This window comes from Danio rerio, chromosome 14 (genome assembly GCF_052040795.2).
Source record: "Danio rerio strain M-AB ecotype USA chromosome 14, GRCz13ab, whole genome shotgun sequence".
Classification (NCBI taxonomy): domain Eukaryota; kingdom Metazoa; phylum Chordata; class Actinopteri; order Cypriniformes; family Danionidae; genus Danio; species Danio rerio.
Window position 1 is genome coordinate 36,717,621 of NC_141034.1, and position 26,702 is coordinate 36,744,322.

The 26,702-nt window shown below is 35.9% G+C and overlaps 1 protein-coding gene across 10 annotated transcripts in view; it reads right to left on the minus strand.

Moving 5' to 3' along the window:
• Positions 1-26,702, minus strand: part of atp11c (ATPase phospholipid transporting 11C (ATP11C blood group)) — a 166,415-nt gene that overhangs the window by 36,296 nt on the left and 103,417 nt on the right. For all 10 annotated transcript variants that reach the window (XR_015507623.1, XM_087281721.1, XM_087281719.1 and 7 more), the window contains 7 exons: positions 14,544-14,624; positions 11,062-11,169; positions 9,812-9,940; positions 7,439-7,527; positions 1,122-1,172; positions 679-743; positions 508-589 (listed from right to left, as the gene is read on the minus strand). Coding sequence is in view for 9 of the 10 variants with exons in the window: in XM_087281721.1 (XP_087137847.1) it covers positions 508-589; positions 679-743; positions 1,122-1,172; positions 7,439-7,527; positions 9,812-9,940; positions 11,062-11,169; positions 14,544-14,624 (605 nt within the window). In the remaining variant the exon portion in view is untranslated. The remainder of the gene's footprint in view (positions 1-507; positions 590-678; positions 744-1,121; positions 1,173-7,438; positions 7,528-9,811; positions 9,941-11,061; positions 11,170-14,543; positions 14,625-26,702) is intronic.

Consider the following 26,702-nt stretch of genomic DNA (forward strand, 5'->3'; position numbering starts at 1 on the left):
AATAAATAAAAAGCATGAAAAAACAAACATATCAATTATAATATTAAATGCAATAATGATAATAACAACAATAAATATTTATATTCTTTTATAAGGGTAAGTAAATCTAAACCAAACCAATCTAAAACAAAACCAAAAAATAAAATCGCCATACAGATAATTCAGTTCATTATATAAATCACAAAACATAATTCATACAACTAAATTACAATTAAACTAATTATTTTATTCTTTCATTTATGAAATAATTAATAGCTACTTAATTACAATTAAACTTAGCTTTACTAGATTTTGATTAACTAAATTGTTATAATCAGTCAGAATCATGCAGATTCAGATACGATACTCTCACATCCGCCACCAAAAAAGCCCCCACACTGATTAAAAGACTAATCCTGGGTTTTCCAATCAATACCGAATCACTGAAATGAACATTGCTAATCATCTGAAAATCAATACACTGAACCTTACGGCCCGCTGGGGTACAACAAAACTCTCATCACTCACTTTTCCACAGCTGATCGTTTCTGAGATTTGCCCTGGTAGTTGAGCGCCATCTTGGTCTCCATGCCTGTATACACTGCAACACCTTCAGAAAGAAAAGCAAAGACCAGTCAAAGAGTTCAAAACAATCCCTCATCATCGAAAAACTCCAAATTAACAGGGGCCACAACCTACCATAAATCTCCTTGGTGTTCTTTAGTGTAGCACCTTTAAGGAGAAGGTTCTCCGGGCCCAAAGATCTAAAAGAAACCATAAAAAACAAACAATTATGCTAATAAAGACACGTCCTGGCATCCAAACCCAGCGTTAAAGTGCCTCCTAATGACCAGCATTTCTGCAAGAAGTATGTAGGTCTGTTTGGCTTGGCCCGCTCTTGTGAAGGACACGGTGTAGAGACTCATAAAAAACATTTCAAATGGGCCGGTGACAAATGGAAGCAGAGCGAGCGGGGCTTGAGAAGCTGCCAGGCTGGCTTTACTTTAATGCTGCGATGGCGTTACGGGTCGATGGAATAATGATCAGAGGCTAATGCAAAGGGAAAAGACAGAGCTGGAGTGACTAGGAGCTACTGGGGGGGATATATTGGACCCATGGGATCAAACCAAAGACGCTCTCACCTTACTGCTTCCTCCTGCTCCGGCTTGTAAATGTGCATTCGTCCCACGAACCTGCAGAAAAGCAAACAAGCTCCAGTCAAGCATGTTCACACATGTTCTCTCAGCCACTAATGCACATGAAAAAAGGACAAATTAATGTAGTCGTCAAAAGAACATAGTGAGAGAAATCGAAGAGGTCAACCTGAAAACTAATACAATCTTTTGTGATAATGAAGATGCATAATAGTATTGTTGTGGCCACTTCAAAATCCTGTAATTATTTAATAGAGATGCACCGATTGCCTTTATCTCGGCCAATTCGGATTTCAGGTTTGACCTACAGACACAGATTTCTGCCAATTGCGATTTTTTTTCTAACTATATTTATAGTTAAAAATAATAATTACAGTAAAAAATAAACATCACAGTTCCCCCAAACTGCATTAACAACATTTAAATGTCTTGTGAAATTAAAATAAAAAATGTAGATGTTAGTTTCAGTCTGTCAGTTTTAAGGATATTTTTTTGCTAGTGCAGGGGTTTTCAAACTGGTGCACGCCCCACCAGGGTGGCGCCAGCACCTATAAAGGGGTCGCGAGACATTGAGGCGTGCACTTGCGTAAATTATGATGATGCGTTTACTATTTTTTCATGCGTGAATCTAATTAAAGTTAGCTCCACAGCTAACTAACAGGCCCCTGTAGAATTAATGCGTTCCAGTAAAATATATAAAAATAAAATGAAGCGGGTGCTTTTTAAAACGAATGACGGTAAAAGTCAAACCGGTGAGCTGTCTGACAAAAAAAAGAGCCCTTCTGAATAAAACCAGAAAGATGCCCTTCTGGATCTTTCACTTCCTTTAAAGACTACTGACTGTTTACATTTAGATACATAGTTTACATAGTTATTTGCCTTAATCTGAATAAGACAATAATATTCACATTTCCTGCAGAGTCTCATCTGGGTTTGGTGTTTCATCTCCATTTTCTCGACTTTAACTGCAGTTCGGCAGTTTAACTTTCACTTATGAACATTTCATTCATCTCCCCGTAACAAACTGGGGTATAAGACACTAATTATAGATACCGCACATCAGATGGAAAGAAAAAAAACTTCCGCATTTCACATCTTGTGAATCTTGTGGATCTTGTCACAAAATGGAAAAGTCCTACATGACGATATTGGTTTGATTGCGATGTTTACTTCAATAATGCCACTAATTTAAGCATACTCTACGTGTTAATTCCATTTCTGGTTAGTTCAATTATGACTTCGGATTAAGGTAATCAAAAATCGCCGTTTACATGGTAGACTCTTAACCAGAGTATTGTCTTAATCATATTAAAATTGCATTAAAGTATTGTTGCCCATGTAAACATACTCAATGTTCAACTCAACCACACCATCTGTAGGGGCATGTGCATCTCTATGGCCATGCTGCACGTGCAGCTGCTAACAAATTGGACTAGCTGAAATCAATCAGATGAATCTCCCTATTACAGTCTCTGGCCTGCCGATAGGTGCATCTCTATTATTAAAACATTTAGTATGTCTATTAAGAATATTTAGATTCAGATGCTGTATTTGTCAGTGTTTTTGTTAATACTGGGGCTGCACGATATATCGTTTCAGCATCGATACTGCAATGTGTGCATCTGCAATAGTCACATCGCGAACATATGCAATGTTGAGTCTGAATTATAGTTGACCAGGAGCTACAGAATTGTATTTAATCACAATATTTATATGGACTTTATATGATTTAAGCAACAAAAAAAAGTTATTTAATTTCTGTACCATAATACTGTTAGACTGCCAGAAAACCATAACAAAGTGTATTAAAACAGCAATCTTGTGAAACAGGTCGTGCAGCAAACAATATTAGGCAGCCCTAGTTAATACTATAAAATAAAGCTCTAATAAATTAAAAAAATATTTGTTTTATTAAAGTGACGATGAAATTAAAAGCGGCAACTATTAAAGCATTTATTATTCGTGTTTAAAGGATTTAAGAAGTTAAAAATTAACTACAAAAAAAAAACTACTATAACTGTTTAATGAAGCTAATAAATTATGTAATTTTTTATTATCTTAAACATTTGCATAACTTCTGTAAAAAAATGTAGAAATTTCTCATTGATTTTAGTACTTTTTTTTTTTTACATCAATTAATTTCTAACGAGACCTCATTGTAAAGAATTCTCTATTGTTCTTTAATGTATGTTCACAATTTGTTTAAGTCAGTTTAAACATAATAAAGATAGGAGTTAATTTTGCTATTATACATGCTAAAGTAACCCTACAGTATTTAGGAGCTCATGTCTTATTATTTATTGTAACAATTATGATATTGTATATATATCGTGATAAAATCATAATTTATCGTTATAAGAAATGCCTAGTGGTGACCTCATTTCCTGTGCTTTACATAATCCCCATCCATATTAAAGTTGCTTGATGATCATATCTGTATTCCAGTACAGTCCACCATGCAAATGACCCTTGTACGAAATGAACCAATTACAAGGAAGATGCTCATTGGTGATGACCCAACAGTCTGGCGTGCTGGCAACAGCCCTTTGAAGTTTTTTTTAGAGACGGAATTTTAGCAGGCGACATCTGGTGTTCTAGAAATCAAAAATGCAAATGTACTTCTGCCTAAAGAGCTTTTAATGTGACGTGATTTGCTATAGGGGGCGCTGAGGAGTTAAACTGCTGGTACAGTTGGACTGCCGCCTCTCTAAACTTGCAGATAGTGTTTGTTTCAAGGTCTGTTTGTTCTTGTATTACTCAAGCAGAGAGGACGGATAATGTTCGACTTTTCCATGGAATCACATCATTAACCACTGATCTAAAATCAAACAACCTCTGGAGACGAGATAAACTGCGCTCAAACTGGATCCAACATATTATGGAAGATGCATTTTTTAAAAGATGGTGCACCCAAAAATTTAAGTACATAACTTGGTTTTGTTTCAGTGCAGTATCATTTTCGTTATGTCTAAGACCACAAAAGGAGAAATTATATTTTTAAAATCATTCAAATGATGCTGGTGATTAAAAATGAAGAATTAAAAGAATAGCTCAGCCCTCCAAAAATATAATTTTTCTGTAAATTTAACAATATGTGGGTGAACTTTTTTCATCTTCAGTAGAATATCAAACAGTTTGTTGATGAATTGAGGTCATTCTTATTAGGGCTGCACAATATATCGATTCATCATCGATATTGTAATGTGCGAGTCCGCAATAGTCACATCACAGGGATCTGGAATGTAGCTGAGATTATAGTAGATGAGAAATTACAGTTAACAACACCGTGGATTCATTTTAGAATTTCACCTTAGAGTGAAAGTATATTATTTGCATGTGTTTTTAAGAGCTGACTGTAAGAACTTGAAGCTAATTTAAGCCATTTGGTCACAATAAATTAAACTTAAAATTTATTGTATTAAATTAAAATTAAGTGTAGCTTAAAGATTAATTGTATATTATATAATTATTTACTCAAATCGATAGTGTTATTATTATTATTATTATTATTATTATTATTATACAGTGATTATTTAATTTCTGCTTTTGAATACTGTTTGAGTCCCCATACAATCATAAATCCTTGTGCATTAGCATCTTTTATGTTGCATTTAACTTTTCTTATCATTTTTCAAATGTATTTATTTATTTTTTATATTATTTTATTTTATATTTAATTTTATGCAGATATGCTATGCTATAGAATCATTCTAACCAATCTAAAATTCTTTACGAGCCATTTAAGTAATCTGCTGTAATTGCTTTTATATCACATTATATAATGCAGTGAATAAAAATATTGCAATGTCAGTTTTTTCCAATGTCGTGCAGCTCTAACTCTTATAATGCAATCAATGGTATCCATTACTTTGAGATTTGAAAAAAGCATATGAGAGGATGCCAAACAAATAAATGTAACTGACAACACAAAGCCTTTTGATGCAAAATGACCCGTCTGTGCATGAAACTGGACATTAGTTACATTACTATTATTTAAATGATTATTTAGTGTATTTATTTTCTTATTAACATTATTTACAGTGGATGGTCCGGTTTGTGAACAGATCATTCTGTTGAACCAATTCTTTTTTTAGAAAACCGAGAGAACACACTAATTAATCAAATAAGACTGAAACCATCTTAAACAGATCATGCTTCCAGCTAGCAAATATTTACAAGTAACTCAATCAAAACTCACTTTCGGAGACGCCTGAGAGTCGCTTCTGCTTAACACAGGCTAATACATCAGGGCATATGCCAGCATATATAACTTTTGCCAGCTCATTCAGTGCTTCAGTTACTCCAACAGTGCCTGAACTGAGGAAACATTTCCAACTCGGACCGAAGAACTAATGAGCCGACGGGATGTGTTTATGGTTTCTGATGGTTTATGTGACAATTTGAGTCATAATTCAACTTTATATGCTTTACACATATAAAACATTCACTTCCGTATTATTATTGGCTGCTTTAATAATATAATTGAGTATGTTACATCATTGTATGATTACAAAAACAAACTGGCGAATCTTGTTATTTGAAGCAGAAAAAAACTGAACAACCGGATTTTCTTATTTAATAATTATACACTAATTAAACGTTATACTGTAGCACACTTCCTAATTTACTCACCCTCAAGGCATTCCCAGTGTACTTTATATGATGTTCTTTTGTCAGATAAACACAATCACAGTAGTTTTAAATGTTAGCCTGGCAGTTTGATGATGTATAATGGTGTTTCAGTAGTGGCCACTTTTTGAAACTTTCAAAGGCACATAAATCCATCGTAAAACTAACCCAAGAGTCAACAGGGAGCTAACGTAATAAGTGGATTGATATGGTTTTTAAAGAGAAATATTTAAAAATGTTTAAAAATATTTAGAAATATTTAAAAATGTGAATTTCAGTATTTGCACCAGTAGATTACATTCAATGCCAATGTAAATTTATATTAGGCTGCATGAATGGTGTGCAATGTGTGACCCATTTCTGTGAATGCAAACAACAATGCTTTGCAGCTTCAAAAAATTCAACTAGAGTGAAAAATTTGTGGAAAACATCCTGCGAGTAATCTAGATTGAGTGACGTGGCGCTTCGAGTAAAATAAACAAAATTGAAATGGTTGATTTGATTTATACAGGCTATGAATGATTAGAAAATAATTTTGAATATTATATGAAGTAATATCTGTGTTGTTAAAAGGTATAAATATTTAACATTTTTGAATGTAACATCTGACAGAATCCATCTTAAAAATAAAAAAGCAACTTTTGGGGTCAATAATCTTTTTAAAGAAGTCTCTTTTGCTCATCAAGACTGCATTTACTTGATCAATAACCATAGTAGTATAGTAAAAACGTACTGTGAAATATAGATGCTATAAATGCTTTGAGTCTGGTGTGAACCCAGCATTATTCTTTCGCTATAAACACATCTTATAATTAAGTCACACATACTGTACAGTCAAAAAACAGAAAAAAAGTTGTTTTGAAAGGCCACTTAACAGCCACTAAAATGTTTTTGGTTTATAATTTATTACTATTTTAATAAGTTTTACATATCTATCTGCTTTATAAGACCTTCATAATTCCCTTGTTGGCATATGGGTTAGGTTTATAACCATTCTTTGCACTTTTAGGAGCTTAAAAAAAATGGCCATTACCCAACAGCATTGCACATTTCCATTATATGCAAAGATCCAAGATCAAAATTTTAAACTACTCTGTGTTCATCTGACAGAATAAAGTCATATACACTGAGGATGGCTTGAGAGCAAGTAAATTATGAAGTCATTTAAAATTTTGAATGAACTATTAATTTAATTTCTTGTATAGATATTTTTGCAGACAAGAGGCAGATTATCTCCATAGTCTCCTTGTGATTTCATCATCGAAAATGCATTTTAATAGAATGTGTAAATAGATCTTGAATATCATCTGAAAACGTTAATTTATTTAAAAAAATACTATTTCATACTCCGAGAACACCTCGAATATATGACTTGTCTCTTGTTTTTTTTTTTTATAAAGATAAACAACATATAATGAACATGAATAAATTAGCATCAGCAGGACAACTTGTAAATTTTTTTAATTTTGTGTTATTTAAAAATAACAAATATTATTTGCTATTTAAAAAAAACAAACATAAAGGGGAGTAAATTATGATTTTTTAAATGAAATAATGTTTTTATTAAATGAATTACTAGTTTAAAGTAGGCTTGTAATGCCTCATGTTTTGATGCACTCAAGTGGTAGTGAAAGGTTTCAGATAGGTGTGTGTTTGTGCTTTCGAGGAGTCAGTACTTGTAGAGGTCAGGCTGGGGCTGTTCACACTCGATGGCGGCAGTGAGAACCTGCAGGTCCCTCTCAATGTCTGGCACCGTGTAGTGTGTCTGCAGGAAACACAGGCCAATTAGTATTCCAGGTCATTCTGAACACATAAATACACACGGATGGAAGTGGGAGAAACATGAGGGGCAGTAGGATGATGATGAAGATGACAAGATCTGGGACATCTATTTAAAGAGGCTAAAGGAAAGCAATGGAATGAAGCTGCGTTATTGATCATTAGAAGACTGCAAGCTCCATTCAAACACCAAATGATCTTTTAGCTCGATGACTATAATCTCAATCCTTGGCAAGTATGATCACTGTAAACATTAAATCAGTACAGCTGCTGGCCTAGAGAGAGAAGCTGTTATAATGCAGCTTGAGTCCTTTTAAGCACACAATACTGCTATATCTAGTGGTGTAACAGATCACAGTTGATCCATGATGCGTACGGATTGCAACCCACAGTTCGGAACACACGTGGCCCGCAGATTAATAAACTTTTTTACTTGTAGATTAATCCTACATTTGTAATGATCGGAGAGAGATTGCCTCTCGTCTCTTTCAAATCACATGTATGAAAACTTTTAGGATTTTCTGTAAAATATAGTTATGACGGGAGTTGTTGTGGATGTTATGGGTTTCTTAGAAGGTGTTGGTTATTAATTTTTGGGTTATTAAAAGTATTTTCTGTCACTACTTGTTTAGCCTGCATTAATGCATTCAGTGTAAGCTGCACGATAAATCATTAAAAGATCGGGATCTCAACACCCATGCAACAAATTATAAATGATGGTGATTTGCATGTTTTTTTTATCCTTCGAATTGCTGCATTCAATTCTGTGTTTGAACAAATGCAAAAATCAAGAAAGAGATTAAATATTTAGACTTTTGAATTAATTATGAAGTTACAAACAGTCAAAAATCACAGAAATACTGGGATAACAGTTCATAGTTTAGATGTAATCACTGATGTTTATGGTAAAGATTAAAATCATATGTCATATGTATTTAACTTGACTCTCAAAAATGAAAGTTGTAGGCAGCAATTACATTATTTAACCAATAGGTGGTTTTTCAACCAACCATGAAAAATATGCCACTGAATAATTCTTCAAAAATGATAATCTAGCAACAAAATATGAAGTTGTATGAGTGAATAACTGAATTATTTATTGAAAATGAGACTAAAAATAAATATGGGTTGTACAAATTATAATGTTAGATTTCCACATTTAGTGTTAGTAGTGGTAGCAGTGAACTTTTTACAGTACTGAATATTTATTCGCTTCATTTGTATTCTTCTTTTATATGTTTTTGTAATAAATGGAAAGCAAATTACACTTGACTCCTCCCCTTTTTTGGCTAATCCGAAAAATGTTCCAATCCATGACTGAAAAACCATAATGTGATCCGAACAGTGAGATTTGTGATCCGTTACACCACTAGTTATTTCTGTTCTTACTTTATAATTTATATATAAAAATGATTTCCACAGTAACAAACTAGAGTAAATCATCTGAAAGTAACTTTGTTTCAAATGAAAATTGAATCGTGACTGCATACATTTGTCAGCGTGTAGCGATATGTGCCTTAAATTTGTCTATGATGACTGAATCATTCATTCAATAGATGCGTTTAAAATGTTGATTCAATCAGTGGTGAAACAAGTAACATCTTGAGTCAAACTAATTACTGTAAGTGACTGTAACACTTACACATTATTTGGTTTAATTCTTCACAACTAAAAGAAAATTCTGATCTCTTTTAAAAAAGAAAAATCTCAATTTATCCAAAATCATGCAACTATAGAGTAAATGATTCTATATTGTTCAAATAATTTTTCTCTTCATTTTTGATGTGTCTATGACTGTACATTTAGTCTGCAAAAGATATTTTTGAATCAAGAAAGAGTCAGTGTTCAGTCACACTTTACAATAGTTTCATTAGTCCATGTATTTATTAACATGTTATAACATTATTTATCATAGTTCAACATTCACTAATGCATTATTAAAAATCCAAATTAATTAATGCACTGCGAGCTGACAAACTACCAATGAACAACTTTTTATTTTATCAACTAAGCCGTTAACAAAGATGAATAAACACTGCTATAAATGTATTGTTCATGTTAACTAACATCAACTAAAATAGCAACTTTAGATACTCTCACTGTCGACTTGAAGAACTCTCAATGTCAACATTTTAAGAACATGGATGTATGCTAAAAACGCACTTAGTGGTGCTGTTTGTGTCCAAGCAGACTAAAAACAAATAAATAAGCAGCCCAAAAAAATTAAAAAAGAAATGTTCCAATGCTAAGTGAGAGGTGCTTAAACTCACTTTATGGTTGGATTCTCCATCCAGGCTGGCTGTGGTAACAAAACAAGTGCCGTCTTCTCGACTGGACTGCAATAGAATCAGGTCACAGGGAAAGGTCTCGTCCTCCACCACTTCAACCACATCTCCCACCTGATGCGAACAATCATTTTGACATTAGTAACATTAGTCAATGGCAAGTCCATGAATTAAAAATACAATTATAAATGTGAATAATTAAAACACTTAATTATTTTAAATTATTGTTTTATTATGTTAATTATTTAATCAAAATTTAAATATATGAATGTAAAAATAAATAAACTGATAAATCAAGTAAAATGAACTAAATAGAAATCATTGATTTGATTAATATGATAATTATGAGGCTATGAATGATCAAAAAATAATTTGAAATACCATTTAAATTAATACCAGTGCGGTTAAGAGTATAAATATCTAGCATTTTAGAATGTAACAGCAATCTGAATCAATCTTAAAAATAAAAATGCTACTTTTGGGGTCAATAATCGTTTTAAAGGAGTCTCTTTTGCTTATCCACACTGCATTCATTTAATCAAAAACCTTAGTAGTAGTAAAAACCTACTGTGAAATATTACAATTTAAAACCTGATTTCCATTTCAACACACCTTAAATGGCCCAGTTTATCAGTATTATATCCTCTATCAGAAATCAACTGTGCTTCTTAACATGTTTGTGACACGTTTTTCATGACTAGAAAAGTTGGTAACACTTTATTTTGATGGTCCATTTGAGTATCAGTAGACTGCCTGCTTAATATCTGTTGATACTGCTGCTAAGCAGACATTTAACTGACTAAGAACTATGTCAACTTACACTAACCCCAACCTAACAGCCTATTGTTAAACTAATGAGAATTAGTTGGCATTTTGATGCAATGTTATATAAACAAACAGACCATCAAAATAAAGTATGACCAAATTAATTATATAAAAGAGACTCCTGAACAGTAGTGTACGGTAACAAAGTAATCAGCTAAACACACACAAAGAACGAACATTAAGCTAGCTGTATTGCCAAGCACCTCCAAACATCTGTGACCGTAAGAGTTTGACAGAGGACTGCGCATTTGTTCCATTCCTTATACAGCAAAAGAATGGCTCCAGGCAGTGAACGCCCCTAGTGGGCATAATTCATTAGCACATGTGAAGTATGGCAGCTTGCCACACCCAGCTCCCAAAGTGCCGCTTATAAGAGAGAGTTGGCGAGGGTGCAGTAAACTGAAAGGTACCTTGATCTTCTCGCTCTCCTTCTTCACCGACCGGCCGTCCTCTAGCACAGTCACCGGGTACTTGTTCACCTCGTTGTCTGCTTTATGCCGCAGCCAGTCCTCATAACCCTAGGAGAGATGCAGAGAATGAGAGAACTTGTGTGGGTGAAAAATGCAGAAGGTCAAATGAGGACCGGGACATGTAAAAATAAAACTATTTTCTGAGAAATACACCCATGGTGAACTGAGTCTAGTTTCCATTGCATACAGAAAGATACGTCAGTTGTCCCCACAGAAATTCACTCTCACTGTCCAATCGTTCCTCGTATAAGATTTTACTTGAACAAAAAAGTAAATATTTAGAAGAATGTCTGTAACAAGATATTTGACTACAGCCATTGGAAGACATCCTATGGAAATTACCACGATGTCTTGTCACCAGCATTGTTCAGAATTATCTTCTTTCGTGTTTAACAGAATAAAGAAACTCGTATAGGTTTGGAACAAGAGCAAGGGTGAGTAAATAATGACATTTTTTGGTTTTGGGTGAACTGTAGTGATGGAAACCGGGGTAAAAATGCTTTTTTTGTTTTAACTATCATGAGAAAAAAAAACTAGTTTGATTAAATTCAGCAATAAATATATTTATAAATTGTGTGTGTGGGTGTGTGTATCAAACACAAATCACAATGGTATTTATCCTAAACAACATCAATTTTAGTATGTATATAAAAGTAGGTGTATAAATGTAGGTGGAATATATTAAAGCCAAACAAATGCCTCTCATTCAGAATGAATACAACCTTTTATATAATTTTATGAAAAGCAGTTTAGCAGCCAAATGTAAAACATGCAAACAAGGCTTTGCACTTCATTTGAAAGCCATTATGCACATAAAACACCATCACTTGTCAAATTGGAGTGTTGGTGCAACTGGCACAGACTGGATCACTGACCATTTAGACTATGCAGAGTTAGGCCCAAACTCCCACCTTTATTGGGACCTACCACTCTTTAGGAAAGTATCTAGTAAATGTATTTTCATTTACACAAATTAACACTTAACACTTAAATATCATTTAAACCACAATAAAAATCTTCACAAAAACACTTAAACACTTAATTCCAGTACTTCATTGTATTCAAACACTTAGGGCCCTATCATACACCTGGCGCAGTGTGGCGCAATAGTCTTTTGGTAGTTTCAGCTTGGCGCAAGAGTGGTTTTGAGGCGTTGCGCTACGTTGTTTGAATACCAAATGCATTAGCGCTCATTTGTGCACCCATAGGCGTTCTGGTCTAAAAAGGAAGGCGTTCTGAGGCGGACCGCTGGCACGTTGCCATTTTGAGAAACTAAATTAGATTTTTCATTAGACCAAAACAAACCTGGTCTAAACTCCGGCGCAGAGTTGTGCCTCGCTTACGCACTGCTCAATTCGCACAAGAGAGCAATAGGCAAATATCTTTGCATATGAAAAAAATTAAATATTAAGGATATATATATCGAATATAATATGAATAGATATAGAATATAAAGGATTAAAATATTACAAAACATATTATTTTCTAGCCTACATAAATATGAAAAATCACTGCTTTTATGTCTTCTTCATCTCGGGAGGCTTTTTCAGTTCATTCATAACAATTTGCTTTTGTATAATGTTATTATTATTAGCAGTATTATTTATTATATCCATATTTACATTTGTTTTATTAAAAACAAGCTTCGATTTGCCCACCTGTCAGGTTTTAGACCATATGGGGCACAGCATGTGTTTTAGGATATAACTCAGGCTTTTGAGCTCATTTTGTTATTATTGTTCATTTATTCGTTTGCTGGAAATTAGAACTGAATTTAGAAATAGTTTTGAAACTAATCTTTGCGCTTACAGTAACAAACAAAATTATTTATTTATAGACTAATTGATGTCTGTGCGTAAAGGTTTCCCTATCAAAGAGCGAAAGTGAAAGTGATCCATTATCTCTCATTCTCACGCAGTAGACGCTCTGTTTAACAGTTTTCTGTTAAAAAACTGTTAACTGTTTGCTTGTGAAATGCTCAGTTTTTCCACTTAGACTTACTTTGCGTCCTGTAAATAGCGAATGCGCTCTTGGCGCGACGCAGCTGACTCTTGAAGGGAATGGGAGATGAGACTCTAATTGGTTTATTCTCAAAACACACCCATAACTCTTTAAGAAAATAAACTCAACCCTTTTAGACCATGCGCCGTGGCGCAAGGCAGACTGCCCGTCCTTAAATTAGCAAAAATGCGTCCTGACACGCCCTGAAAGTGTTTGCGCCCTGCCTTTTGCGCTCTGCGCATGGACCGTCAAAATAGAGCCCTTAATCATTAAAAACATAATAAACACAAATTTTTCCCCTGTCAGGCACACCACAATAGTTTCACCCATTGTCGCCTGTCACCACCTTGTCGCTTCTTACTTCTTCCAAAACAAAAGGATATGTTTTTGGCAAAGATCAACCCATATGAAACAAAATTGTTGTTGTACCTGTGTAAATGTTAAACATTCTTTGGAAACTCCAAATATAATTAATATAGGTTTAATCAGATGAAAAAGTCTACTGAATTATGAGTTATGTCATTATGTATTTCATGATGCCTATCTGAAAAAAACTTGAAATATTTTGTTCCAGAAACTCTGTAATTTTGGACACACAATATAGGAATCAGACAGGTTGGAATCTAAAAACATTCGGCATTTGTTACCCAATGGCGACACTTCTGGAAATATTTTATTCAGTTTACATGTAGAATAATGAAGGCAGCTCAACATTTGGTGCATCTCTAATTGTGTCCCCAATGTTAATGGTTATATTTCAGGGCTTGATCAATCAGAGACTACTAGGCAACAGTCCATCAGCCTTTGTTTTCAAAAGTCTGCATTAAACAAGAGAACCCTGAGTTTTCAAACTAAAATGGGGTCTGAAGCATTTCCAAAAGTCTCCTTTCTTAAGGATATTAAAGTACAAAGTAATGTGGACACCAGGAGTATCCTTATCGAATGCTGTGCTTTTCGAAACCAAACTGTACGAGTGTAAACCTAGGCCGAGTTCAGGGAAGAGAAGTCATTTGAAGTCAGAATTGGCTGGGGTCACACGGGCCCCCTGGGCTCTTATTTCAAAGCCCAATTAAAGCCTGAGCCCCTCTCAGTGTGAGGCCTCAGTTATCTGGAAGGAAGTCCACCTTCTATTGTGCGTTTTGAAAAAGCACGCGGCGGGCCACTGGAAAAATTTGAGCCTGAAACAATACATCTAAAGCTGCGAGAGGACCTCCGTGTTGTGACAAGCCCCAGGATCATTTGTTTTGTGTGTGAGAGATGGACTCTAGGGTCAGCCGGACTCTCAGCTGGGGTCGGCATTATTTAAGCAGTGACACATGGCTATAAAACAACTGCTTTCTGCAAGAGAAACTAGAGGCTAGAGGGGAAAAAGAGAGAAACAAGTCAAGAAGAATGGAAAACACAGACGTCATGCAACTAACCTGTTTGATGGCCGTCACCGTGATGACAAAAAACAGAGGTAAACCACTGGTAACAGGGCTGGTTGGGGTATCAACAATCACCTGCAGGCAGACACACAAATATATATTGTTAAAACAGCTTGATTACACAATGAAATTCAAATAGATGTGTAGAAAGTTAGGTATTTTTGTTATACAGTGGAAACCTATTGCACTTTCAGAGAGCTGAAATGTGATGCTGGCATATGTTGGCACTTATTTTAGTTGTACTGTTCAACATGTCAGTAACTTTTAGCTATCTGTTACCCATTCCTGTGGGTGTATTTGCCTCTATATCAACAGTATTTTGTGGATAGTTGCATCATGTTCCTTCCTGCTAAGTATCATGAAAAAAAAAAAATGAAAAAAACTTTACATTGTAATAACTTTGCACAGAAAGGTTGTTAGGCAACAGTGTCACACTGCTCTTGACAACATGTACAGTACACAGACAGTCAAAAGTTTGGGCTTGGTGAGACTTTATTTATTTATTTAAATAATTGTTTTATTCCTTCCAGATACATTAATCATCAACATTTAAGAGTTTCTTAGTTTCTGTGCATGAGAAAAAAAAATATTTTAGCTGAAATTTAATTTAATATATTCAGCTGAAAATTTCTTTCAAAAATTAATGAAATATTGTTTACATTCATTTCAAATTAGTACAACATACAGTTTAAGTCATTCTTATTGCACTCCAGTGAATTTCAGTACACAATTCCCAAATTATGTTTAACAGTGTATGGAATTTTCACAGTATTTCTTCTGGAAAAAGTCTTATTTATTTATAAAAATCTTATTTATTATTTCGGCTAGAATGAGAACAGTTTAGCCCTTTAAGCAAATATATATATTTTTTTGTATTTGTATTTATATTTTTATATTTTCATACAATGACTTCCCTAATTACCCTAACTTGCCTAGTTAACCTAATTAACCCACTGTACTTAAGCAAAAAATAAATAATGTTAATAAACAGAAATTTGGGGGAGGGGGAATAAACAGAAAATCAATTGATTTTCATTCACATGACAAATAAAATATTTGTTATTCTGACCACACCACACTACAAAAATAAATTCTCTAAATGGTAATATCTTCATTAGAAATTCTGAGAAAATATTCTAAAATTATCTTCTTTATAGTATAAAACAAACATTACCCGTTTACCTGAATCCATGCGTAATGAATCCAGAAAAACTGAAACATACAAATGGCCTAATTTTGGGTGTACTCACACAAGGCACAATCTCCATACAATGGAGATTACTTTAGTTACAGTATATTGTTTTTGTATTATTTTAAGTCATTTGAGATGCCATGACACACAGCCAAATCTTTTGCTAAACAGATCCACCACATTTGATGCTCATAAAAAAGTCATGGTGCTGCACAAAAACTAGAATTGAAAAATAATTTTCGTTAAATGAAATAAAAATAAAAGCGAGTTTTTTTTAAAAAACTGACTGAAACTGTATTGTGTACATACAAAATTAACAAAAATTATAGCAAAAACGTCCTTCGTTTTCGCCTTTTAAAATGTATTTAATACATAAACTTCTTAGAAGTAAATCTATCTACTTCGCCATGCCAGTTTTACACCAGGTGTTTGAGCCGTACGGCACATCGGAGTCTGTCATTGGCCAGATCAAGACGGTCCTCTTCCAGTCATCCACATTGCTCTCGTGATAAAAACAACGACTGGACATGACAGCAGCACAGTGACAACATTAAATACGACCCGAGCAGATACTTAAACATTTGTGTCCAATAATAGGTTTTATTTCTGTATTAGTAAACGCGAAAAAATCATTCCGTATCTTTTAAGTGAACCAGTTGAACAAATTCACTAAATCAAACTAAATCATTCAAACCGGTTCACAACTCCAGTAGCACTTAACCACAAAGACTTACTTTTTAACAAGCCTGATACCCCCCTCTGACTCGAAATAAACCAATTTCCGTTATTTGGTTATTAGAACAGTATACATAGATCGGATTTAGGAACGGATGAACTCATAATAATGCGCAATAAGTGAATCGCGCTTTAATTGGGTTGCAAAACGTAATTGTAAGAAACTTTTCAGATCATGCTGATGTTTTAACTGACTGAAATAATTATTTCTGACAAAAAAATATTTGATATGTTGAGTCCAAATATGGGAGGATTGTCACGAAAGACCTGGTTCACAGAAAAGATCTAAACTTTCCATCACTACTGTGTATTTAACCCCAGAAGCAGCCTTGCACACATATTGAACGGTACTTAGGCTTGCTATCTTGTGGGCTGTTGTATTTGAATTGGAGGATGGGTAGATGAAAGTGGTCATGTGTCCTCTGAATACAGGTTATAAAAATATACTTTTGGTTGAGTTATTATAAAATATTCTGATGATTTTGTTTCTTGCACCTAGCAAATGTCCCAATTTATATAAAATAAATAACACTGAAACTAATAAAAACGAAACTAAAACTAAGCAATTTCAAAATATAAAAACTAGTAAATCTACCTCTAAAACTAATTAAAACTAACTGAATTTGAAAACAAAAAGTCAAAATGAAATAAAAATGTCAACTAATGTAAAATCCAAAACTATTTTAATCTTGGGTTTGCTGCAGGTGGCAGCTGATGTGCAGTGAGCAGTTTGCATCTTTAATAAACTATAAGAGTTCACATTCATTGAAAATTGAGAATGAGTAATAAATCCATATGAAATAGTCCCTTAAAACAGACATTGTGTTTTCAGTTTCGCACTCAGACACGCTTTGCACTCAAACTGCAAAACCCAATCAGGATCAGGGTTGCCCAAAAATCGAGATCAAACACGCGGTGCAGGTAGCCTAGTGTGAGTAAACCCTTTATTTTTTTGCTGTTTGTGTGACAGAACAGCTGGATATAGTTGAACATTTATTTTTATCTTCCTGATCAGAAGTGTTAACCAAAACGGACACTAAGGAAACCCCACCAAAAGCAGCAAATGAACAGGAAAACCATGTGTCACATCTTAACCAGTAATATCATGCATGATCAAAATGCCACAAACACCTGTCTAACTGTCACACAGTGGAGGTTACAAACCACTGGGAGTTTTTATACGCACTCTCTGTTTAGTTATGCTGTTTGCCAAACAGACAAGGATGGGATGGGTTGTGAAGTCAAGATCACGTGTGAACATTTGGTTTTGGCCAATACAAAACACACTGCATCTCCCTTACAAACACACACACACAAACAACACACACACACACACACACACACACACACACACACACACACAAACACAAACACAAACACACACACACACACACACACACACACACACACACACACACACACACACACACACACACACACACACACACACACACACACACACACACACACACACACACACACACACACACACACACACACACAGAGGAACTCAGCAGGGCCTGGCTGAAAGAGGCTAGTGCAAAAAAAACAAACACACACATAAACGCCACAGTGAGGAATGGCATCTTCACTGCAGAAAAAAAGATGGCGTGTGTTGTGCATTGGTGCCAAACTTCCTGTGGGGAGAGAGTGTAAAGCCGGCAGGACTTCAGAAGGTGAAAGCCCATCTCAAACCAGCAGCATTTCAGCTCACAGCTAATAATCCCCATCCTCCTGATCACACACACACACACACACACACACACACACACACACACACACACACAAACACCACAAAGTGCTCTCAGCCATCACCCAGTCTGAGACCAAATAATCCCAAACAACCCATTTGAAACGTCCACACACATACATTTCACATTAGACGTCATCCAAAGTGCTCTGCAAACCAGCCAATCGTGCAACTTCCCCCTCCTCATGCCACACACAATCTTACTTAACAGCTACAAGTTCCAGCTCGCAGATAAAAACAAATACACTCTGGCATCTTTAAATCCTGGCCTTCGAATTATGCTTAAACACGACACAACATGGTGAGAAATGAGCATCGTGTGTGTGTGTGCTGTGCATGCATGTTCACAGATCTTTCAGTATTGTCTGATGATGCGTTAAACAGCTCTCAGTCGCCAGGTGTCTGTTGACAGCTGTTTAGCGGCGGCGCCGTCAGGAACACAAAGTGAAGGGAAAGAAAGAGGGCTTTTCCTGCTAACACAAATCAAAAATGTAAATTCTACATGATTTAAAAACCTGGATCACTTATGCAGCACACAAAACATGATATTTTGAGAATGCACTCATTCACAGTTTTTTTATCGATTTATTTTCATTTATTTCACATTTTAATGTATTAATGTCAATTCACCAATTACATGGTGTCTACCGAGTTTCACAAGTTAACTTTAACTTTTTTAAATAATGGAATTTCCACCATTAAAAATCTCACTGATGAGCACAACTGAAGACTGCTAATCAATTTGTCTGACATAAAAACAAGCCTCTGCTAGACTAGCCATTGATAAAATGGAAATAAAACTTAACAGAAACATTGTGCGTTCTGTTTCTTACGTTATTTGTATATTCACAGGAATAAGACTAGTCTAGCATACAAACAGTATTTTTCATATATTTGTAATTCTATTTCACAAATCGACTAGCAGTCTTCACTCATGCTTATCTGCAAAAAATGCTTCTCACTTAGATTTTTTGCCTTCTTTCTAGTCCAAATATCTAAAAATTCTTATATCAAGAAGCACTTTCTAGGCAAGCTAATCATATTGGCTTGTTTTCAGAAATAATATGCCAATCTTAAGTAAGTTTTTTCTTAAAACAAGCAAAATAATCTGCCAATAGGGTAAGCAAAAAAAATCTTGTTTTTCCTTTTGACACAAGATTATTTTGCGTGCCCCATTAGCAGATTATTTTGCTTGTTTTAAGGAAAAACTCACTTCATTTTGCCATATTTAAGAAAATATGTTTTGCTTGTCTAGAAAATTCTGCTTGATTTAAGAATTTATATATTTTTTGGACTAGAAACAAGACAAAAAATATAAGGAAGAAAATCTTTTTTTGCAGTATCATATGTGAGATTTTTTCAAGGTAGAAATTTAAAACCATCATGTTTTTGGGTCTCCAGCATGAGCTAGATAAAATGTTCTTTGAACGGTTATTAATAATCTGCTCAATCAACGTAAAAGTGAATGTGGCTACAGTATCACTGGCACTTACAAATGGCCCATTTCCACTGAGCGGTAAGGTACCGTTCGGTTTGGTACGCTTTTATGGCCGTTTCCAATGTCAAAAGGTACCTAAAAATGAATTGTACTGTACCTGTACATCCTAATACTATATGCATATAATAACGAGCCATAGTTGACCCGAGCTCAAACAAACCTTGTCGTTGTCTTGATGAACAGCCACAAAGCCAAGAAAAACAAAATTTGCCCTGTCCTGTTTTTGTTTTATGAGGAAGTCTAAAAGTGCGAGCGGTTTCACTTTCTGCAGAGAGCTTGCGATCGAATGTGTGCGTATCTATATCTGAAATAAAAAACCTTTTGAGCTGATGATAATAACGTGTGCGCGATTATTAAAGTGCTTCTGATATCCATTCATTTCAAAAATGGACAAACGCAAGAGAGAAGCGCAAAAACAACTGAGAAGCCGGAAAAAACAAAGCAGCGAATGATTTTGACAAACCTAAACCATGAACAAACTGCCATGTTCATCATCAGCCTTTAGACTATTATGAACTCGTTTGCACTGACTGTGGGCTATATTTTGGGTTAATTTTGAAGGACTAAATATATGCTGTGTGTAGTTTTTCTGTAGTTGTTAACAAATCAGAGACTTTAAAGGTCTGTATGTGTTTATATATGTTGCATTTATTTATTTTATATAATTGCAGGCATTACAGTAGGATATTTCACATGATCATTGAACTGCAGTTATAATCAAATCATGTTCATAGAAAGGTTAGTAATGAACATTTATACATTATTTATGTGTATAAAGCATCTGTTTTGTGAGAAGTGCTTCTCATATGATATGAGAACAACCTGTACGGCTTTACTGTGCCATTTCCTCAAGTAAAATGACGTTGCCTGAAACTTTTTGTCATATACCACGTCCACCAAAAGGATATGCTTTTGGCAGTGGAAACGCAAGCCTACTAAAGGTGACCCGTACCATACCCGACTGTACCTCTCGGTGGAAATGGGCCAAAAAAAAAAGACTTAAACAGAGCTCTTGAAAGGAGCAATTCTCTCAGTTCTCTCTGATACCTACTGTGAAAAAAAAAACATTGTTGCTCTGTCCAATAAATGCAAATATTCCTTGGGTCTATCAGACTGAAGATATGCTTTTTATTTTGTGGTCATTTTACCACGAAATTTAAGACTTTAAATCTGAATTAAAGGCTTTTTCAAACTTGTATTGCAAATATGTTTTAACATGACATTTTTTACATGTTAGAGGTGTGTCTCTGCATTGCTATGCTATAAATAACAGGGGGAAAAAAGGTATTCCATGACTCTCTAAATGTGTTGCCTATTGCAAAAAATAAAAGTGTTTAAATAGGATCTAGTCCGTAATAACCTTAAATGCATGCAGGCAATTTACCCACAAACCAAATTTACACCTGCTTTCTTTATAAACTTACTAAACTGGAATTGCTTAAGTCAACAAGAGCGGTATATTAAATGCATGGCATACACTTGGCAACACTTCAACAGTGTAATCAGCTAAACAGTGCTTCTGCTGATTGGGGTTTACCTAAAACTGGCAAAAAAAAAAAAAATTATAGAAAGATGGCAAATGCACTTGATATCACACAAAGCATTCGGCTGAACGAAGTGGTTTTGGTCCACTTACTTGGTTTGCTCAAAATAGTTTCAGTATCAATATCACAATGTTCCCATTTGCAATAGTCACATTATAGTTTAATTCACTTTTATCTTTGCTCTAGTGTAATTATCTTTGTTATTTGTTAATTGTATTTATGCACTGTTAATTCCCCTACGGAATCAATCAAATCAGTCTAAATTAATTAATTCTTTCCAAATCGAGGTACTTAAGTAATGTGGTGAAATTGTATTCATATCGCAATATATATTGCAGAAAAACTAAATATCGAAATGTAAGAATTTTAAGTGTGCAGCCCCATTTTGGAGTTTCTATCTTCAGTTGAACATGAAAGAAGATATATGAAAAATACAGGTAGCTGGCAACCACTAATTTCCATTCATAGTGTTTGGTTTTCCTACTATAGAAGTCGATATGTGCCAGCAACCAGCATTTCAACAAAAGAAATAACTCAAAGGTTTAAAACCACAAGAGGGAAAATAAATGATCGTTTTTGTGGTGATCTATCCCTTTAATGAACAGTTCAGTTGAGGTGAGGAACTTATCTGACCCAACGGACCAGTGAAGGAAGCCATATCATAATTCATAACAGAAAATGTCTTACATAAAAAGCAGGAGTGTCTCGTTCTGTGAGTGAGCACATTAGTTATCACAGCTGAAAGCCAAGGAGAGCCTCATCCTGAATTGTTGTGCAACTGCTCTTTGTGGATTGCAAGAGTTCTTTTTCAGGCCAAGCCTTGACTCCAACTTTAACTAATTACACAATACTTTTATATTTATCACTTCAAATGCAAACGACGACTACAAAACAAATGTGTTTCATGAGAGCTAAAAAGCTACCTCAATAAGAGGGATGAAAACAGTTCTGACCAAAGATTGAATCGTTTTACTTGTGACTTGCATAAACATTTTTTAAGGAGAAAATGCAATATTATAAGAAGAAAATTATATTTTTTACTAAATTATTACCTGTGGCCAGCACTGTGTCCAAACTCTTGGCCTGGAGGCCCGATGTCCGGCAGAGTTTAGCACCAACTTGCATCAGCACAGGACATTTCTAGCAAGCCTAGTAATAGCTTGTTTAGCAAGCCAAGGTGTGTCTGACTGGGGTTGGATCTAAACTATGCAAGACACTGGCCCTCCAAGACTGAGTTTGGGCACCCTTGATCTAGAGTGAAGTCTGGTTCTAGAACAAATCATTTGAACTATTGGTATCAAACTGGGTTCCTGGAGGGCCACAACTCTGCACAATTTAGCTCCAACACTAATTAATCACAGCTGATTCAGCTATGGTCTATGATTGCGGCGCTGGCCTTTAGTCCAGATTAGCTTGTTTTTAGTGACATGGTGTGGGGACCACTAGTACTTCCGCAAGAACACTATTTTTTTATTTTATTTATTTTTTAAATTGAAGATTCACTAACGAATTTGCTGGAATATGTGAATGGTTTTCACAGATGTTAATTTTTTTATTTCGTCATACTGAATGTCGCAAGTTTGGTGCAGGCCATCTGATTTATACTTCTGCTTCACGCGCTCACCGTACACGTCGCAACAACGTGAATCACAACGTCTGTGCTTGGTCAGCTTGAAAGCTGTGACAACTGTGGGCGGTGAAGAGAGACAGGAGCCCGATGGAGCGAGTGTTAACAAGTGTCTAATCTGGTGAAGGAACTCCAGATAGTTTTGTGCTTACCTTATGATTAAAGTTGTTGCACGTCCGCCGGTTCCCACCTCTGAATGAACGAGTTGTAGCTAATTCTACATTGAGGTAGCGTTCAGAAAAAAACAAAACACCCGCAAAGAAACTAAACACAGAAGAACTAACTGCCAGCTAGCATTTCAGAAGTGTTCTTGCAGAGCAACACAAACAGCACGCAGATGTAAAAATGCACGGCTACATGCAAGGCTCACTTTACGCAGAAGTATAAACCAGCCTTTAGTCTTGCTGCCTTCACCAGGATCTGTATTTTGTACAAGTGATTTTGACCATTGTGCAGTTAAATAAAAAGTCTCTGACCACGATTATATAATTGCAACACCTCATCCAAAGAAGTCAAATGTGCCATGCTAATTTGCTTACACCAAATATTTCTCTCATAATATTGACTTGAGCTTATGAAAACAGCAGACAATCAGAGGCATTAGATTAGCCTCAGCAACCCCTGTTCTAGGGGCTGCCGCAGCACTTGAAAACTCTTGACATGCTCCAGCTGATGGTGAGGATGTTAGGGCACCTGGGTGCTTTTATAAAACAAAAGCACAAAAAAAAAAACTCCACATGAAGCACTGACAGACTCCTGTGAACACTAGCCCTGGTTTCCCTCGGGTCAGATGCGTTTCCTTCTTTCTCTCAGAGACTGACCCTTCCAACCGCAAGAGCCAGGGCTGAGTCTGGGATTCGCTCAGCAGAAAGCTCTCTAATGCGCTCGTGGCTCCAGCAAGTGATGGATGTTGTGAGAGCCAGCGGTCCCGCGCATTTTTTTATTTTATTTAATAAATTGATAAAAGACCCATCTGGATGGAGCCCACTGCGGCTTCCCACTCGATTAAAAATATTAGGGGAGACGTGGTCCAAATAAGTGCTGAGGACAGCCTGTCCTGTGCTTGCTTTGTGCTTTCTGTTTTTAATACACACACACACTCTCACACACACACACAGACAGACACACACACACACGCGCAATAAGAGTTTATTCCCCAGAATCACTCAGCAACAGACAGTGGCACTGATACAGTTCATCAGCGACTGTAATGAAATACAGTCAGTTCTATGATGAAGTGCTGCCCCTTCATCGTTTTTACGCTCACACAAAAACACCCCCACCCATCACTGCCAGACCCACCTCACTAGTTCCAGCGCACAGACGCAAAACACCATTCATTTACCCGCCGCCTCAAGGGAGTCAATTCCCAAAGCCAGCACTGAACACATCAGTTACCCCCGAAACACCTTATAAAGGCAGACACACTAAACAACAACACACATCGCAGTGAGAAGAGATGCTGCTGCTTAATTAGCTGCATGTGAACATGCAGAACCACAATACAGTTTGTTCATTACTGCATGCCACAAGGTCTAAAAGAGGTTATACTGTATATGGATACTGCAGATCAAAATAGCTCAAACTAACTATTAAGCATTCTCACAACCTACACTACCTGACAAAAGTTTTAAAAACAACAAATAATAACTTTACTTCTAGTTAATCATTTGGAATCAGAGGTGGCTTATATGAAAGGCAGCGGCCTCTAATTATGCTTATTCTACATGATATAAGATCATGCCTTAAAGTTATCTGGAATGGCAAAGAAACTGTTCCTGTCGGACTGATATCGGTAAGAATCTTAAATGTATGCTGGTTCCAGTAGGTTTTCTTCAGCATTTGGCCCGTTTCCTTGTTCGTTTGAGAAGTGTGAGTGCTCTGAATCGGGCTCAGGCATGGTTCACTTGGCCGGCCCTGGCCCATTTGGAAGAGGTGTGCCTGAGCGCGGATCACTTGGGCTTTGGTGCGGTACGCTTGTGTGTGAGTGTAAAGCGCACCTAAGCCCGAAACTGAAAGCGAGATGTGACTTTAAAGGGACTGTTTCATATGGATTAAATAATCATTCGTACTGTTCAATGAACGCAAACTGTCGTAGATTAAAGACACAAACCCCTCACTGCACGACAGCTGCGCCCCTGCAGCAAGCCTCCTAATTCCTGCAGCACAAGAACTGTTCTGCTAAATATTTGACTGCGTGTCACTGCATATCAAACGACTTAAATGATATAACTAAAGAAATCTCTGTGATGAGCGAGAGCGCTTCTCTTTTGTTAAACTGAACAGCGCATCATCGTTGATGAAAGTGTTATAAATAAATAAATAATTAAAAATCAAGGCATGATCTTTTTATTTATTTATTTTTGGCAAAATAAGTGCAATCTAGAATCCTTTTCCGTTCATATAAGCCACTTCTGATACCAAATGATCAACTAGAAGTCAAGTTATTATTCGCTGTTCCTAAAACTTGGATAGGAGACAAGACTTTTGTCAAGTAGTGTAGTAAGGATGCACAACACAGTTTTTTATAAATTAATATTTTGTTCAAAGGTTGATGTGATAACTTTTGCCACAGTTACTTATATACATGTAAGAGTATACATGGAATAAAATCTATTATGGTTGCCATTCTAATCAAGGGTAGCAATATATATATAGAGAGAGACCGTTAAAATTTGAAGTGGATTATAAAACATTTTCAATTCTCCACAGACAAGAATGGATGTTGTTCAACAGTTTTAGGACAACCTTTGATGAAAGGTTTTGATCAAATTCAAATGTTGAGTATTGTATTCAGTCACACCACCAACCCTAGCATATCAAACAACTTTAGCAGTGTTTCAAGGACATTTCTGTTCGATTGTCCAAGGTAAAGTGCTATTGTACTGTATGATATGATACCAGGTCAGCACTTTAGAACATGAAATCTAAAATCTGGGTCCTTCATTTTGAGCACTAGATGCCACGGCAGATGCACCCTGCTCCATTTTTAAAGCACTACAGGCTGAAATGGGACTTGCATGGACATTTTGCCAAAATGCCTTCAAATAGCTACAACACTTAAGAAGATATTTAGTACATCATCCAATAAAAGTTTGATAAAGAATAATTCATACCATATGTGCTGTATCTAAATCCCTCACCTCTATCTACAATGACTAAGACACAATCTCCGAAAAACATCTACTTTTTTTTTCTCTATAATGTTTACTGGAGATTATATGCTAACGTCCTCTTTATGGCTAAACACACTTCAACCCCCTGAACACTGACTGCTTGTTAGCTCATCTGCATTCGGTCACACACACACAGGTATTTAGAACATTCCAGGCGAATGTGTGTCAAAATGTGCGTGTGTGTGAGAGCGAGCGAGATCCCCCTCGACTCCTCCTCTCCTTCTGTTCTCCTCTCTGCTCTCCTCCCATCTCTCTTTTCCCATCAGGACCCCAGCGAAAGGCACGCAGCGCTATTTATAGCACACTGGAGCTTTTTTATCAGTCAGTGTCTATTTGTGGCTCAAAAGAACTACAGAGGGCTTCCTGGCTGCTGACGTCAGCAGAGCTGTGCTGCAGAGGCGCACCGGGAGAAGGAGAGATGGGGGAGAACAAAGAGATGAGGAAAACTGTGGGGGCGAGAGCAACACACACACACACACAGATAAAAATGGCAGAATGAAGAGACGGTGCGTTTGCAATGGCCTCGGGAGAGAATGGAGCACCTCTATTTGGAGGACGGTGATTTAAGCGGGGTCTTGTGTGACAGGAATGGGTGTGTATGTGTGTGTCTCCCTCATGCTGTTATAATGGT